General features: G+C 43.4%; 1 protein-coding gene across 1 annotated transcript in view; it reads right to left on the bottom strand.

The window, feature by feature from the left end:
• The window catches only part of LOC131285195 (kinesin-like protein KIF21B), a 29,992-nt gene extending 18,368 nt beyond the window's left edge, over positions 1-11,624 (bottom strand). Inside the window, exon 1 of the mRNA XM_058314060.1 lies at positions 11,581-11,624. Coding sequence (XP_058170043.1) covers positions 11,581-11,624 — 44 coding nt within the window. The remainder of the gene's footprint in view (positions 1-11,580) is intronic.
• Positions 11,625-16,991: the final 5,367 nt, after the last annotated feature.

The raw sequence follows: 16,991 nt of genomic DNA, 5'->3' as shown, positions 1-16,991 counted from the left end.
AGATGTGTTACTACTACGCCACGCCAACGACCGACCATCACCCAGAGGAGCAGAAGCGCTTCGCCTGGAGGATGGGGACCAGTGCACGAGCAGGTTCTCCATCAGCGGAGCGGTAGTTTGTCGCTGTTTTGTTGTCGACGCCCCCGTCGGCCATAAAATCTAGCTGGAAAGGAAGAGGTACGAAGCGCAGGGTCAGTTCGGTGCGTCCGTCAGCAGATGGCACCGTTTGATTTCCGCCAGCTGTCCATTCGACGGCAAAGATGAAATTGTTATAGTTACGTCCATCTCTCATCGGATGATCGCAGAGGCTAAGATTAATGAACAAATTTGGATTTTTTCTTTTTAGTTGATGAAAAATTTGCGAATATAGCGCAGCCAAGAAAAACCATAACCTTTGGCGAGGAATAAACCGGCCAAAAGCATTACATAACTCCAGGGATACCAGGCAATAAGATTTGCTATTCCTTTCCCGAGTTCGCCCTCGTGTTAAGAGTCAAACGCCTACCATGCAAAGTACTAAATTAGCATGTTAAAATGCCACTTTTCAGAAAACGATTTTAGCACGTAAGGCCATTTCTACGACTTCGACTTCCATCCTCCATGGTGGGATTTCGATCGAGGCGAGTCATGGGCCTCCGCCGGGTTCGCTTTCAAGTACTCTAGAGTACTGCGCACTAGAGCCCACTGTTTCAGCACCACACTCAATGCCTATCGTTAAAATCCGTATGCTAATCAATAATCAATGCCAACAAGCTCCGACAACCTCGAACCACGACAACGCGCTAGCTACCGTACCGTGGCCACCTACGAGAACTTTTTAATTTTGGAATGTCTTCTTACAACTCTTGTAGATAGCGTGGGCGACATATAAATCGATACGATGGTCGGCGGGATGCCAAAAATTTTCGATTTCCGAAACCTAAATCTGGGCATCTCAAGTGTACGCGACAACTTCACGAGATGTTTTTTTCCGATAGGGCAAAATCAATATCAAAACCTCAGACACTGACACTTCGGTGACATTTGTTGTAGATCGTATTGCTCGTGTCTTGTGGCCTTTCAGTTCCCTAATTGAATCGATTGAATTGCACCGTGCTCTAAAGTGCGAGCGGAATGAAGCAACTATCAATATGAAAGTGCAGTGAAAACAGACGTACGCCACCAACTTTCGATCTAATGAAAATGATACAGCTGGTGTTGTTACTGTTGGTGGTATCCGCCGATCAATATAAATCACCATTGATGTTCAATCAGCCACTCAGCAATCTGTAGGGTAGGACACATGGCAATAAGTGCCACATTGAATGTGTCTGTTTCCATTACGGAAAACTGTCCGCTGGCATGCGGCCAGAAGAATTAAAGACGATGCCAAATGGACACAGTTTCTGTCGAAAAATATTCATCTTTTTCCTAAGCACATTTCAACTCGATTGGGGACAGCATTTCTGGGGAACCGCTGCATCAGCATTTATGTTGATGCTACCACTAATTGAATGAAGGGTCAAATAGTTTGTTTAGGTAATAAACTATACGGCGTATCAATGTGAAAACCTCTAGGATTAAATAAATATTTAATTTGATTTAAAAGCAATCACTACCATTGTAAATGAAGGGTAACTTAGATGATATAACGGAAACAAATCCAATTAAGAAATGAGGAAACATTATCAGACAGAGAAAAACTCAACAATCAAACATAAATGTAAATATCAATGAGCTTACGAACCAACTGACATTCGACCCGAGATGACTCCAGAAGACCTCTCACAGTCATTGTTATGTTATGGTTTGAAAATTAATTAAAAGATTAACGTGCACAATCGGATTAATTGAGCGCTCAACCACTAATGAGCCTCCGCCTAATGAAAACTGGTACTTCGCTTAGTTCCACCACGCCCTCTCGCTGTAGAAAAAACAAGCCAGTCTCCGTTAGTGATTTTATTTATTCTCCATCTTATCCGAATGGCGGAAGCTTAACGTCACCCGTGTTGTGTCCCCCGATCGATAACGTGGTGCACGTAAAGTGCGTAATTTAATAATGCCATGCTAATCAATTAGTCTCCCAGTCAATTTAGATACCGGATTGAATAACAAAAATCAACCAAGCCGGCGGCAAACTTCTTACGTTTAATCAAACGGCGGTTTTCTTTGCCCGATGATAAGTGCAACTCATGCTCAGGCTCGTTATATCACATCAGGCAAGAGAGTAATGTGTGGTCTCGGTGTCTAGAAATAGTGCTTTGGCCAACCCAGGGGTCGAGTAGTTCGTGCTGCTTAATTCATCATAACCGGATGGAGACCCTGGTGAACTTGGGTCGAACGATCGCGACTGTCGATCATTATTATTTTATTTGCATAAGCCGCTTTTAAACTATCCTGCAACGACACAACCTTTAATATCGCACAATTGAACCCCATGCAACGAGCGATTGATGTAGCGGATTCTTAGGGTGTGGTGCTGGCGATATTAAACAGACTAGAAGTGTTTTTCGATCTTCTGGAAAATTCAAATTAAAAAGCAAAACAAAGCCTACCTGATTTATCATTTGCAATAAAAACCGTTTCATTCAAGGGTTTAAAGCTGCACGCTTGTCTTGGGCACTCACAGAAGACTTTTACTAATCGTTCACGTCACGTCATGGGGTAGCTTAAGCATCGTAAAGTATTGAAACGATTACAGCTGACATCTCCAATGACGTTCTCTTGCGGAGTGGCTCTAAACAACCCTGTCGAACATTTTTTCTATTCAATAATAATTATTCAGTGCAGCAGAAAATTGAAGCGATATGCCCATCGATGTGGAGAGCTAAACGGCTATTAATTATTTAAGACTTGCATCAACTCTCACACACACACAAACAAACAAGAAAAAATCACCAAGCCATACGGCACGTGGTCCAAACGGTTCGTGCATCTATTGCAGTTTAATTCTGTCCTAATGGTGCACTTATACGTACATGCACAATTTGCATGGCGTTATCGGCCGGTGCTGCTCGAGCCACTTGCATATTCAAGCACGTCCAGCACAGATTTAGCGCAACGCGTCGGGCGTACGTCTTCAAGACATGCAACACACCTCCACACACGGTACAAAAAGGTATTTTTGAAAACACGTTCAAGCTTCAAGCTGGTGAGAGAGGAAAAACGAAACAAAACTAGAAGCAAAGGGAGTAATCCGTCATCGGCAAACGCCACCAGCACAACTGGCACCCTGCAACTATCACCTTTCCCGGGGTGTGCCGGAATTTAGCGCTCCATTTCCCAGTGTCGATCAAGCTTTTTCGCTTGCCATTTCCTTACGCCGTTATTAATTACTGTGGAGCGGAATCGCCGCCCACTGATCGCACCAACAGGGTTGGCAAATTAGGGCTTGATCGACCGGACAAGGCTATATTTAACGGGCACGCAATGTGGGCCGGGACGCTAGGCGCTTTCGTTCCCTCCTATCGGAGGCAAAACACGATCGAGTTGGAAGTGTACTGTGAACACGTGCCGCCGACATTTTCACCATTTCACCAGCAAAGCTACAAAAAAAAACCCCAAAGTTACAAGGAAAGTGAGAGAATAGATCACGCGCAATCTTTCTTCCGGCATGCCGCAGCAGTTTACATTCGTGTGGCCATTTTTTTTGGTCTGGGGTCCCTTTTCCTTGAAGAAAAGTCTCAGTGTGCGAATGTTGCATCGTGAGGGCAATGACTTGCGGGTGATGAATGTTTTTTCCTTTTCATTTTCTTTACGTCTTGATACTTAAACATTCAGACATAAAAAGCACTCAATTTTTCCCATGTAGCAGCAAACCACCAACCGGGGTGGTGGTTGAACTATCAAAAAAAAAAGGCGTCAAAGCTTACTCGCCCCAAAATGTATACGAGCCGCTTTAAGGCTCCCCCCGCGCGACTGCGGTACCAAAATGGGGCGTTTAATTAGTGGCCCCCCCCAGAGCCCAACGATGCGAGGCGAAGGTTGCGAAAGCAGGTAAGGAAATTAAGGGCGAAAGAAAGGAGAATGCTCAAAACGGGTGGGTTTTCCTATTGGGTTGTTGTTTTTTGCTTGTTTCATCAAACTGAACAGCAAACAAAAAACAAACTAGGATCATTTGTACAATACAACTATCCTCAGTTATGAATTTAAAAACAAAAACCTTTAATGTACATTAAGTAAAAACATACGAGACGGATATTAATAGGACTTGGGACGAGGTAGAATGTTAATATGACATCCAAGGTTATTTCCAAAACTAGACAGTTCAGGGATCACAACACGAATAAATCGGGATATCAACCTCCAACCCTAAGACCGTGTACGAAAACTCCTAAGGGTCCCAGCATCCAAGATAAAATGAACTCTTGATCTAGAGGCGCGAACAGAAATAGTTAAAAACTCCCCGAAAGATCAAGCACTAAGGTCAAATATTTACTCTAAAAAATAATCACCACCACCACCTCCCTACCCTCAGATCGAAGAGATAAAGTCCAACGCAAACGTTACGCCACCCAGTCAAAAGTGCGTACCTGTGGTGTCTTTTTATTTTGTGGTTGTGTGTTTTGGTCGCTTATGAAACATGCTTCAACCCCATGCACAGCATAACGTTCTTCTTGCAAGAGTACGAACCAACAACGCCACCAGAGAGCAAGCGGCCAAAGCCAATCCTATATTTACCAAATCATTGCCTCACGCAAACAGCACGCTGAGCTTGAGCATGAACAACGACGCCTCTGTCTTCTGGTGCTGCTGCTGGTGCTACTTCGACGACCTCTTACTGTGACCAAGTCAGCCTACCTTGGGACCAAATCCTTCCCGACCCGAGTGCGACTTATCGGTACCGTGTGTTTAGTTACGCACAAAGTACGCATTATTTGGCCTATACTTTGTCGGTGTCGCTGCCAGTCAAGGTTTCATGAGTATCTCTCGGACAGGTCCAAGTTCTCTAGGACTCTCGAAACTCTTGTTGGAATCGTACAGTGGAGGCGTGTTTCGGGTAACTAACGTCTTGTTTAAAGTAGTTGTTTTGTGGACGAATGACAATATTTAGTGAAACAATTGTCACCCGCATGCTACTGCGTGCTTGATGCGAGGTCTTGCCTGCCAGCCGCTCGGACTCACTCATTTCACCGTCAACAACATCATCATCATTACCACCAGAAAGTCCGACAACCTTTACGGCACGGTTGATGGGCTTTTCGTGGTTTGATTTGACTCAAAATGGACAAAAAATTAGCCAACCTGTTGACAACGAATCGGCGAAGCGTGAACGACTCAGCGCGGCTAGCTAGAGCTGCGCCCTAGGCTTCCTTGGTGGTCCTTTACCCACCCCTCAAGATGCTCCACTTGATTGCTGCTGGTGAATGGAGGAGGTTTCAAGTGTCACACTTCGTCGAAATCAAACAACAAACCAACACAGTCCCTTGAAAGGAAAACAAACACACCCCAGGCACGAACTCGGCTCGCCGGGGAGAATTTGGCGACATCTTCTTCGGTCGCTGTTCCACTTTGCACAGTTGTGTGTCAAGAGGCTGGTAGCGCACACATCAACAGTGACGTAATTAGTGTACTAGAAACCGAGTACTATGCCTCCAACCGTCGCAATCTATCGAAAATCGTAACTCGAATCACGAATCACACAACCTTGTGCCGTAACGCTACGACGTAGCGGTGTGAACGATCTCTCTGAAGTGTTCTATTTTAGTCCACCGTTGGTACGGAGGACAACTAAGGCCCGAGACAGCACAACGTCGGGGTACGGGAGGCCGGCAACGCCTGACTACATTTACCCCAAAAACATCATTTCACTCACATTTTCGGGACCACAACCGAATCCTATTTTAGTTCCCAAACATACACATGATTCAATCAGACGCTACCGGGTGCTCCACTCTCTCTGACGCGGTGCTGTACGATTTGTCTGGCAATTACGGCACAGAGTCGGTAGGTGCCGGTTGATGCGGCGCGTTTGCTCTTGAAATTCTACCACACCAAGGTCTGATTGTAACCTCGGACAGGTTTCCACCCGTGTGATCACCAAAGCGCCATCACAGAGCACGCTGGCTGGTACGTACACCGCGTACTGACCTGTTTACACCGTTTTATAGGCCACACAATGACTCCCCAATCGTGTCTTATTGCTTCGAAAAGGGTGCGGCCACAACACAAGTGCTATACGCCGCGAGATCATTATACATGTTTACATCTTTTCACGTTAGGTTATCTAATAGTTATGGCCCTATTGAATAGTTGGAGCCATTCTACTGAACTTGGCCGGATATTGGGAAGCCATTGAAAGGACCCTCTGCCAAGCAGAATAACCATCAATCCATCGAACCAGAAAAATGGGAAAATTTATAGCCAATCGCGCATCAGACTTCAACAGGTATAGCACGCACAAAACCAAACGCTTACAGCACTTCCACCACCGTTGGATGGCATAACACCTGACCTTAACATTGTGTGTACGGCGGCACATAATCGTTTGTTGAGGTTGCAGAGGTACCGCCGAGGCGGTTTCATCGATCCCTCTCGTGTTACGACAGTTTGTAACACTCGCCACACAGCTACAAAGCGTCAGATGTTCTCGCCCCGAACCCAAACGGTGCTACGTAGAACCCTTTGGCGTGCCTTATAGCATTGGATACGTGTGGAACCTTTCGTGTTTGTTCCGCCACCGGCAGCTTTAATGTACCCGAGCTTCTCACTCTCGACACCGCACACCCGTAACCGATTAGGCAAACAACGAACGCTGGGCACCGTGAAATATCCCTCCTCGATTGGCAAATTTGCTATCTCTAGGCATCCATCCATCCAGCAATGCCACACCGGCGCTGGGCCACCGCACTCTCCGTGAAGTGCATCGTTTAAGGTGACAAAAATGTGGCGGCGTCACCGAGGTTGGATCACGTTCGCGGCGCACAAAGTACCCAGTAGCCGCCGGTAGCAGTGTAGGGAAGATGGCGGTGCTCGATGGCTCCCTTGCTTTGCCGCTACCGATATCAAAGGAGACCGCAACGATTGCGGCACGATTGGCAACGCAAAATATCCCCGGTACTGTGTTTGGATTTTGTTTCCTTTTCAAAGCAAGAAAACCGCAGCAAGGGTCATACCGACTACGAGTAGCTGTGTTGCCGGAAGACTGGAAATAGACGTTTGGCAGAAACGTTCAGCAAGCATCTCGGTATCGAATTACGTGCGTGCAGTTTCTTGCCTCGACTAAGGCATTGCAGTTCATTAGCATCTTGGTTCGTGTCTGATTGGAAGTAACACATTTAGTAGATCGATTCCCGGTACATTGCATTCAAAACATGCCCTAATTAAGCAAAAGCGAACTCTTTCGCGTAAGCTGTCTCTCTGTCGGTATTGAGATGCATTTTCCATTTACAAATTCAACTTGTGTCCAAAACTGTCGATATCTACAACCTCCGAAACCAACCCAAAAAAGCAGTGGATATCACCCTTAATCCTGTAACGATTCATCCGGCAATCGTTAAACGGAGCACAATAAATATTAAAAGCCCCAACCAACCGTAGCCGACGGGAGCACACAATGGTTGATTTAATCTTAATTAAAACTCCAATGAAAATACTTCATCCGACCACTTATTGGTTTTTTACGGTCATACCCGAACGGAATTGGCATTCGATGGCGCGCACCCATCACACACGCTTCGCCACAATTTAATCTCTCGATCGAGTGCGTCTCCTGCTGGCACTTCGCCTGGTCTTCCTGCAGAGTAAATCTAGTGAAAGTACTTTCACAAACTACAAGCTGCTGACTTTTCCCGCTGGACCGCCTGAGACCGGACAAGGCTTTGGCGTATTAGAGACCGGTATCGATGGTCGAAGCTGTCACCAAAATAGATTGGAAAATAGCACCCACCCGGGGGTTGCCACTGCCGTGGACACAGTTCAAGGGAAATCGGATCCATTTTCTTTGACAAGCATCAATTTTCTCCGGGGCCGTTACGATGTGTGGCACACGGGGAGAGATGTCAGCTGGTGATCATAAAACTTCGTTGAGGTAATGGATATCACCAGGAGAACCGGGAGAGGATTAAACTGCAAGCGATTTGTGAGGTCTCTTTCAAATCTTCAATTCCGCAGATGAGTTTAACGATGTAGCAATCGGATCTGACATTCTCAGCTTAATTTTAATACGCAGCATGTTCCGTTCCCCGATTCACGTACTGAGCAGGATACGAAACAGACTGGCCAACATTTAAGCTCAGGCAGCTCAACAACAGACCATTGCGCAAATGCATTTTCCACAATCATCGGTAATTGCGTTAGGTTTTTGCGGAGGTCACGCAAGATTGACGCCTAATTTTAACCCAACCGACAGGCAGACAATCTCGTTTTCTTTGGTTCCCCCTTCTTTTCTATCTTTCACTTCTTTCAAATGGCAGCCTGTCTAATGGTAATACGTTGGCGGTGAGCTAGATACATTCAATGACCTGCTTGTTCACTAACCGCAGAAATGGCTGCGACTGAAGTGCACTGCATCATGCGCGCAGCCGAATGAAAGTGTTCCACAAACAACGTTGGGCTGTTGTATCGTTTTGGAGCAAACTGATTTCCTATAAGAGGACTTACGGTTTGAGAAAAATTTAATTCTGGATAAATTAGCTTACTAGAGAGCGAAGATGGTTCTCTTAAGCAAGAATACAAATAAGACATTACATGCAGGGCAAACAACCTCCTACCGATAACCCCATACTTCGTCGCTTCCAGGAAGTGTCCCAGTTCCAAACCCACGGGAATGCGAGGAGAACCACCGCTGCTTATCGTTGACACCTGAGCAAAGCTGCTCAGAAAACAAGATGATCTAATATTTACCCAAATGTGTCGATACCGCCCGAGGCGATACGCAACAAACGGGTAGGTCCAGAAAGAACCGGCTGAGAATCAACAACAACATTAACGATGAAGCAGCACCGATTGCGGGGTAATTTAACAATATCAACAACTCCATCATCGACCTTAAGGGAGGAAGATCCAGCAGTGTGCGCCGACGGACACTTACTTACGCACCGCTTTCGACGGATATGCACATCCCGGAGGATGTCGGATATTTATTCAGAGCGTCATTGCGTTCGTCAGAAATCTTCATATAAGGCATGGACCAGACTTGCTTCAAGCCATCGATTTGGGGGTTGGCCAAAAATTGACGGATGTTTGGCGGATTTGGCAGAAGGGGGCACACACCCCGGAGAGGTTCGGTTCTCGACTACCCACCCGGGGAGTTTTTGGAGGTACTGGCGCGACGTTCTCTACTATGGCATCACCGATCAGATTCGGGCGGACAGATTTCGACCGTTGGAGACGGACGCCAGACGACCTGACGCTCCGATCTACGCAAGTCCCAAACAAACGCTCACGCGCGCGCGCGCGCGAGCTTGTTTTTTTCGCGTCCTCTCTAGACGTATGATGAGGTAATCGCAGCCGTCCAGCTCCACCAAGCCAAGTTGGTACGCGTGAATGATTGACGAAGTGTGATGTGTGTACGTAAATGCGATAAATCTCCCTCTCGTAGTCGGTGCGTACTGCTGCCTCAGAGCTTAATCCGCACGCACCACACGACGACGACATCGTGGGAGACTTTATCTCGCTATCAGTCGGAGAATCCGCTGCGATCAAAGGGCCTCTCATCGGGCAGGAGTTGCGTAAATGTATGATAAGATTTAAGGTTACATCGACCGCAAACACACAAATCACTCAGTCATTGAGCGGATGAGTCACAAAACACTACTGCACCGTTCAAGACGAGGTGGACCTGCGCGTGACCTTAGTTGGTCCGAATGGGGGGCGACCGGTCGTTTAGCCGATGATACTGATCATCCCGCTGTCTGACCGCTTCATTAGGGCCCCGGCCGGGTGTTTTGTGCAACTGGACCACGTACGCACTTAACCTCAGCGGAAGGACGGATACAATTGATTGCCTCTGATGGCCCATCTATGGAGATCCCGGGATATTGGAGGTACTGCTACAAAATAACGTACTCCCTGTGCCATTGGCCAATAGAGGACTAGGTTTGCAAGAATTTAATATAGGACAGGCTGAGTTTAAAATGATAACTCTTCTTAACGAATATACAAAGAGCCAGTGTACACCAAATACTTCTCGCAAGTATACTCTTTTTACTTCCACACCTGATTATGGTGCTCGCCTACTACCGGGAGGGGCGTGACACGTTTCACGGTTGCCACTGACAAGTCTATAAATAATAGTGGCCAAAGTTCACAGTTGCATGCTAATAATATAATATTCAACCAAAAGAACCAAGCGCACTATGAAGTTTGATGACCGATGAAGGTGAAGTAGCCTCAGTGGACAACACCATACCGGTTAGGTGCCGAGATTCATATGGAGTGAGTGTGTCATCGCACACCGTCCACAGGAAGGTAGGAAGTGTATGAAAACATTTTTGGCAAATAGAATCCACCTCGTACGCTCTTTTTGCCATCGGTCAAGGAAAGTTGGAAAACCAAACAATCCACTCCACCGAAAGCGAGCTTCAGCTATATTTCCCCTGCCACAAAAGCCTTGACGTAATGATGGCAAAGGAATGGCTGAATGTCAACTGTGCAAACACGAATCGGGAAGCGAACCAACAAGAGAACCATCTGCCGAAAGTAAAAGGCTTCCTGCTGGTAAATTGTATGCTAATTTTTACAGACCACCATCAATCGTTTACCGAACGTTTGCAACAAATTGCCGGCAAAGCAGCACACTCCAAACTATGAATGATTGGTTACCGCCGTTGCATTTCTGGTGAATGTGCATCGCACGATCGCACAACGCACGATTTACCAATTCTAGCGTTCCTTTCACTGCCGACTTCAACTCCGCACACCCGGGCAACACACAGTGAATGTCAGCCAGAGCTCACTCAAATGAAACATAATTTAGCATTTGAGATGGCAGACACTGAAACTGCACCGGACGGCTGGCAGCGTATGGCGTTGGAAAAGCATCCGAGTACTGGGCAGGCTTACTTCCACATGTTGGCTCCAGGCAAGACTCGGTACATGGATCATAATTTTTGTTTTTATCATACACACATGACGATCATCATCACCATCAGCGGGATCGTGGTCGTGATCACCGCTTCCCTGCATTATTCAAAGAGCGTGTGAGGTTTCCTCCCTTCCCGGAAGTGGTAATGAAAATTTGAAACCATTTCCCACCGACGAACAGAGAGGACTCGCGCGGTTTCGTGTTGCTACTGTGGCAACAAAGACCCAAAATAATAGGACAGACGAAATAAATGGCGGTGGAAAGGGTCTACGACATCCGATGTCTTGAAACAGATAGAACATTCAACGACACCTAAGTCAATAGACGGTAGCAACATCCTTTCAGGTGTTTACAGAACAAACTCGTGATGGGGAAAGTAAATGATGAATGGTGGTTTTTTGCTTTTGGTCCTCTGTCTTCAAACATTCTTTTAAAATATTCCATCAACCGCAACGAATCAATCAGATACTCGCAAGCTATCAGAATATCTTCACTGATAATTTTTGTTTTCCTTGTTTTCCTCTTTGAGTTATATTTAAATTCAATACGTTAAATTAAAGCATAATTTCGCTCACCTGACGGCCACCCGTACAGACGATTCCTTATCATCATCTGGCATGATGCCGATTTTGTTGTGTACCGTTGGACGGATTCAGATTCTAGAAGACAAAAAAAGAAAGACAAAGATAAATAAATTACTTGAAAAAGTACACACCATCGAAACAAAATACATCCAATATTAAAATTTGAACATTCACCTGGGTAAAAAGTAACACTTAAACTAGAAAAAGTATTTAACTTGTGAGCCTTCTTTCAACACACAAAATTTGGTTCCTTGTCCGTGCTGGAATTATTTCATGAATGACAGGTCAACTGTGACAACCGATAAAGAAGAAACAAATCTAAATACCATATAACCGGTAGCAATGCTCATGAATATTAACGACAACACTCGGAACACACAGAAGAGAGAAAAAAACACCACCAAATGGTGTAACCCGCGGCGACGCAGGGAAAACATCATATTCAATGAGGTATGTGTCCCTCGTTAGCCAGTCATTTACCAAATACAAATTAGTTTCCAGCCCGAACCTAATTCATCAAGTGAAAGAAAGGTAGCTGTCTGGCTTGCTCAATCGGCAACCGAACCAAACATTCGGTGAAGAATGTTGAATAAAAAAATATTCGGGAAGATTGAACCGAACGATAGTGAAGGTGAAGGGTCTAATGTCGAAGCGGAAAGAATAAACTGCGTGTCGTAAATTACAGAGATGTATTTTTACTTCCCTCGGTGGGGAATCGAACCGGAAAACAGCCATTGAAACAATTGTGCGAATGAAACAACTAACATAAATCACTTATTTAGAGACAACATATAAGAGTTAATTTAGACATTTTTATATTGCAGTGAACATTAGTATTGATTAACATTTTTATCCATCAAATGTGATACTGTTAACATAAACAAGGATTGTCTGTATTACATGAAGTGTCGAAGAAAAACCCTTTACGTCTCTTGTTTTAACCTCATTAGAAACCTCAAAAGAAATGGTTAATGGTGTCAACATTCAACTCCAAAAAAAGCCAATATTCCACATGAAGCCACACCGAGAACAGTTAAATTCATTAACCATTCGAAACTTCAATTTATCAACCGAATTGTTTAAAGTGTTTTTTATAGTTTTTGTACTAAAATAAATTTACTTCACACTCAGCGACACTTCTTTGCTATCGGGCTGATCCCTAGGGGGTCATTATAACAAAGTAAGCATAAGAAACGATGCGTGAAGCGACAAAAATCAGGCGTCTATTCCTCACCCAGGCCAGAATTATCGTAACACATAAAAAAAGTTTAAACACACAACCCACCATCGGGGAGAATTGTTTCTTGATTCAAGTTCGATAAAAAGGTTCATAAATTTTCATTTTCTCGAACCTCTGCATTGGGGACCCCTATGCACATGCACTTGTGACAAATACGAAACACACAATCGTAAAAACAAACCATACCAAGGCTTGTTGATTCTAAGCCGCATTAAACAGGTACATAAAAACAACTTTATCGTTACCATAAATTAAGACCCTAAAGGAAGTGACGTTTTTTATGCGCCTCAACATTTTAATTGCATATTGCACTTCCACCTACACACGCACACGTCACAGGACATAAAACTGGAAGGCATACGAAGTCAATCAAAAGACAAAGTCAAGGAAGAAACATCGTTGATCGGAAAATGATCCAATTGCCGCTGTGATGTTGTTTTTGCCGGTTGCATTAGAATTAATAATGCACTGCTAACCGATGAACAATCATATAGTATTCTTCGCGACCAAACATCATTTGATGACAACAATTGAACATAAAATGTTGTAAATAAAATTCACTCATGTTTTCTGTCAGTTACTGTTTGCATTTCCTTATTTTCGGTATGCGGCCATGTGCCCATTTAATTGGGGTCCCATTAAATGTCGCCAAAAAATACACACTTTTTCCTTTCCTTCCGTCTAAACTTTCATTCAACAAAACAAAACAGAAAAGAGGCTTAATGTTTCGGATCGGGACAATTCACATCACTCTTCGAAAACGAAAAAGCCGACCAGGGCGCGATATAAAAATAAACTTTCATGCCGCCAGAAGGAGGCGCGGAGTAACAGCATGGCCGGACACGCGTGACACATCGTGATGCGCTATCAGCCTCTCTAGCGTGTGTAAACTTGACTGAAAAACGGCCCGAAACCCCTGGGCCATTACGTCCCGAGCACTTTCGTGTCGGGCCAGCCAACCAAAACCGACCATGAAGCCATGAAAAACTTATGAAACCAGATAGCGGTTGAAAACTCAGGCCGCCACTGAAACGAAGATTTTTTCCCCTCTGATCCCTCTGTTCAGTTTGTCTCACGGAAGGTTTCATCGAAGCATTGGGGTTTAGTTCGAAGAAGGTGAAAAGTACTTCCCTTCTAATCACTGCTGTCACCGAAATTGCTCAAGAAACGCGAACTCTACCTTGATATTTACTAATTGATAGTTTTATGGGCACCTTACAGTGACTTTGCTACATCTGGTGACTTGGACTCTATATGTTTTGTTCATGGAATGAAATAATCTATCTATCTTCTATCTTCTTCTATCTATCTTCTATCTCCTATCTATCTTCTATCTATCTTCTATCTATCTTCTATCTATCTTCTATATCTATCTATTCTATTCTATTCTATTCTATCTATCTATCTACAAATTATAAAATTTAGTAAAGTGCGCTTGCAAGTTGTACATTCTCATGTTGCACGCAATCTCAAGTTGCATGCAAGTGTGCTATGAAACCAGTAACCTGCTGATGGAATAGGGAAAACTATTCAAACCAACAATCCCACAACAGAATAACTGAATTAGCGTCTTCATGATCGGTCCTGATTCGCTTGGTTCTCGGTTTGAAGTCACTAACTTGCCACGAATGTTTAGTATTTTCAGTTTGTCCATAAATATGAAGCATGAACAAAAATATCGAAGCGTATTTACTTTTGACAAAAAGTACCGACAGTTACATTGATTGCTATAGCAACCAGCTTGATTTGGGAAAGAGTAAAGATACTTGGATTAACAAAACACTTTTCATGTTGAAATTGTGTTTTGAAGCAATTTAAAATTTTCGCGCGGCACCGGGCCCGGACCTTATAAAATACGTTGAATAGAGTCAAGTAAAAAAAAACTCGACACCAGGTAACTAGCAATGGTCTTCGTATCATTCAACAAAAAAAAAAGAAAAACAAAATGCACCACCAACAGAAGTGATGGCGAATTTCCTTAGAACTGTTTTCTCCAATACAAGATTCTTCAAGAGCTTCGAAACACATACAAAACAAAATTTCATATAAAATATAGTCACACACAATACAAAAATATCGCCATGATTTACATACCAACCAGAACGAAATCCAGAGCTCACTCCGATGGACAAACACGAGAAAACTGAAGGATTTAATTGATCCACATTTCTTAGCAATAAATATTTCAAAGCTTCCTAAGATTAATATGAAGTTGTATAATACCGATTTAAATGGTTCGACAAGTGAACAAGTGATATCTGGACTTGGAATAAAACGTTGAATGTTATATTAGACTAAAATTTTATATTCCACTTCCTAGAAGATAGGTTTCACATAAAAAAAAATCATAGTGCCCGTGTAACCGGGCAAATAAGCTAGTATTCCAAAAGGTTGATTAATGAATTTGTGTGAAGTCACAAGATAAAAATTTTATGAATCATAACAAAAAAATAGAAAGCAAAACAATAAAACGATAATGTTTTAATTGGTCTTAGTTGTTGTTGACAAATTGCGACCATTTCCATGCATCCAAAAGGTTCTTAACTTTCATTTCAAATATTATGTGCATAAAACTGCCTTCTCAAGAACGAATTATATTATTGAAATCTTCAAAACAATTTAAAATTTTATTAAATGGCTAGTTATCAACACACCCCCTTCACACAGTTTTTATCGAAATTTTTTAACAGATTCTTTTTTAACCTTCGAACCAAATCACAACAACTTCAATCAAGCAACTTCATTACTATTTCAATCATGCAACGTAAAACACTTTTCCAGGAAATTATCCATCATTTACAGCCCATTAAAATAACGTACACGGTGTTAAATTTTCTAATCGACTATAGTCCATGTTGTTGTCCATGGAAGTAATGACGCAAGACCAGCAATAAATTGTGGAAAAAGTTTGATTAATTACAGTCAAAATGTGCAATCTTATCAATAAAAAATTCTTTGGTATATGTTCAGCAAAACTTCCCTTTTTCCTTTGCATTTCACACAACAACGAATATGTGGACTTTGAAACTGCTGCCACCACAATTTATCTGGGAACAATTCGTGGAATTTGTCTAAGGCAATAAACTACAACAAATGTATGACTAGCGACCACTTCACACACTTGCTTCCTGAACTAATTTACGGCACAGCAACACATCATCGCTTTTCACTTCCATCTTGACGGAGGGAAATAGGAACCGGAAAAAACCGTGCCGGTTTTACTTTCAAAAAGCGACCAGCCTTCCCCGGCCTCTGTTGTGACACAAACACACGCGCTTTGGGGTTATTTTAGTGCACGACTTTGGAGGCATTTTATTTCAAACCCCAGAGAAGGCAGCTATCAACAGCTGTTTTCCAAATTTCACCCGGGTGTCAACACCTCGAAACGTTTCCTTCAACCGATCGATGCCGGCACTGATTGATTACGAGTGTGGTGGAAGGAAAGACGTGACAATTGGCCCACTCAACCATAGGTAAAGTGAAAATATGTTCAGCAAGTAAGCTTTAAGGAGAAGTAAGATGTTACTACAATATTACTATTTTTTTATACTGGCAGGATGTAGTTCAGGTGAACTAGCAGTCAATGAATGAAAGATAGACCTACGAAAACTTGGAACATCGCAATATAGAAAACATCGAAACTAATCAAAACGCTAACCTGTTAGTGCTTTTTTGAACAAATTTTCGTTCCAAAATTCCCATGAAACCGTGGAAGCCCCAACGTAATAACCAAACCTACCTCCCGCCGTGTTCAAAAAATAACTATCACATGGCGGCAGTGAGTTCGATTTCACCTTTTGGCAGGCGAATATCGTAACGATCACCAAAATATACTAATATTCCCTGTTTATATGGCACGTACGGTGCATGATTTCTGCGACAAAACGAAACGAAAAACTACTATCTATAAAATCCACCAACTTTTTTTCTAGCCTCCGGTAACAATCCCGGACGGGATAGATAACATTTTTACTGATCCACAGATATGTATAGCTTTCTTTTCTCGGCATCGAATGAATTAGTAGAACGTGTTCCTAATTGGATTCTTTTGCTTTTTGACAAATGATTTTCACATTTCTGCTTCTTGAGAGCGAAAAATAAATATAAAAACCATTGTGAAAACGCGGAATTGCACCCATGACAGCGGGATAGCTTCGCCGTT

The sequence above is a fragment of the Anopheles ziemanni genome, chromosome 2 (genome assembly GCF_943734765.1).
Source record: "Anopheles ziemanni chromosome 2, idAnoZiCoDA_A2_x.2, whole genome shotgun sequence".
In the NCBI taxonomy this organism is placed as follows: domain Eukaryota; kingdom Metazoa; phylum Arthropoda; class Insecta; order Diptera; family Culicidae; genus Anopheles; species Anopheles ziemanni.
This window is presented reverse-complemented; position numbering and strand designations above follow the sequence as displayed.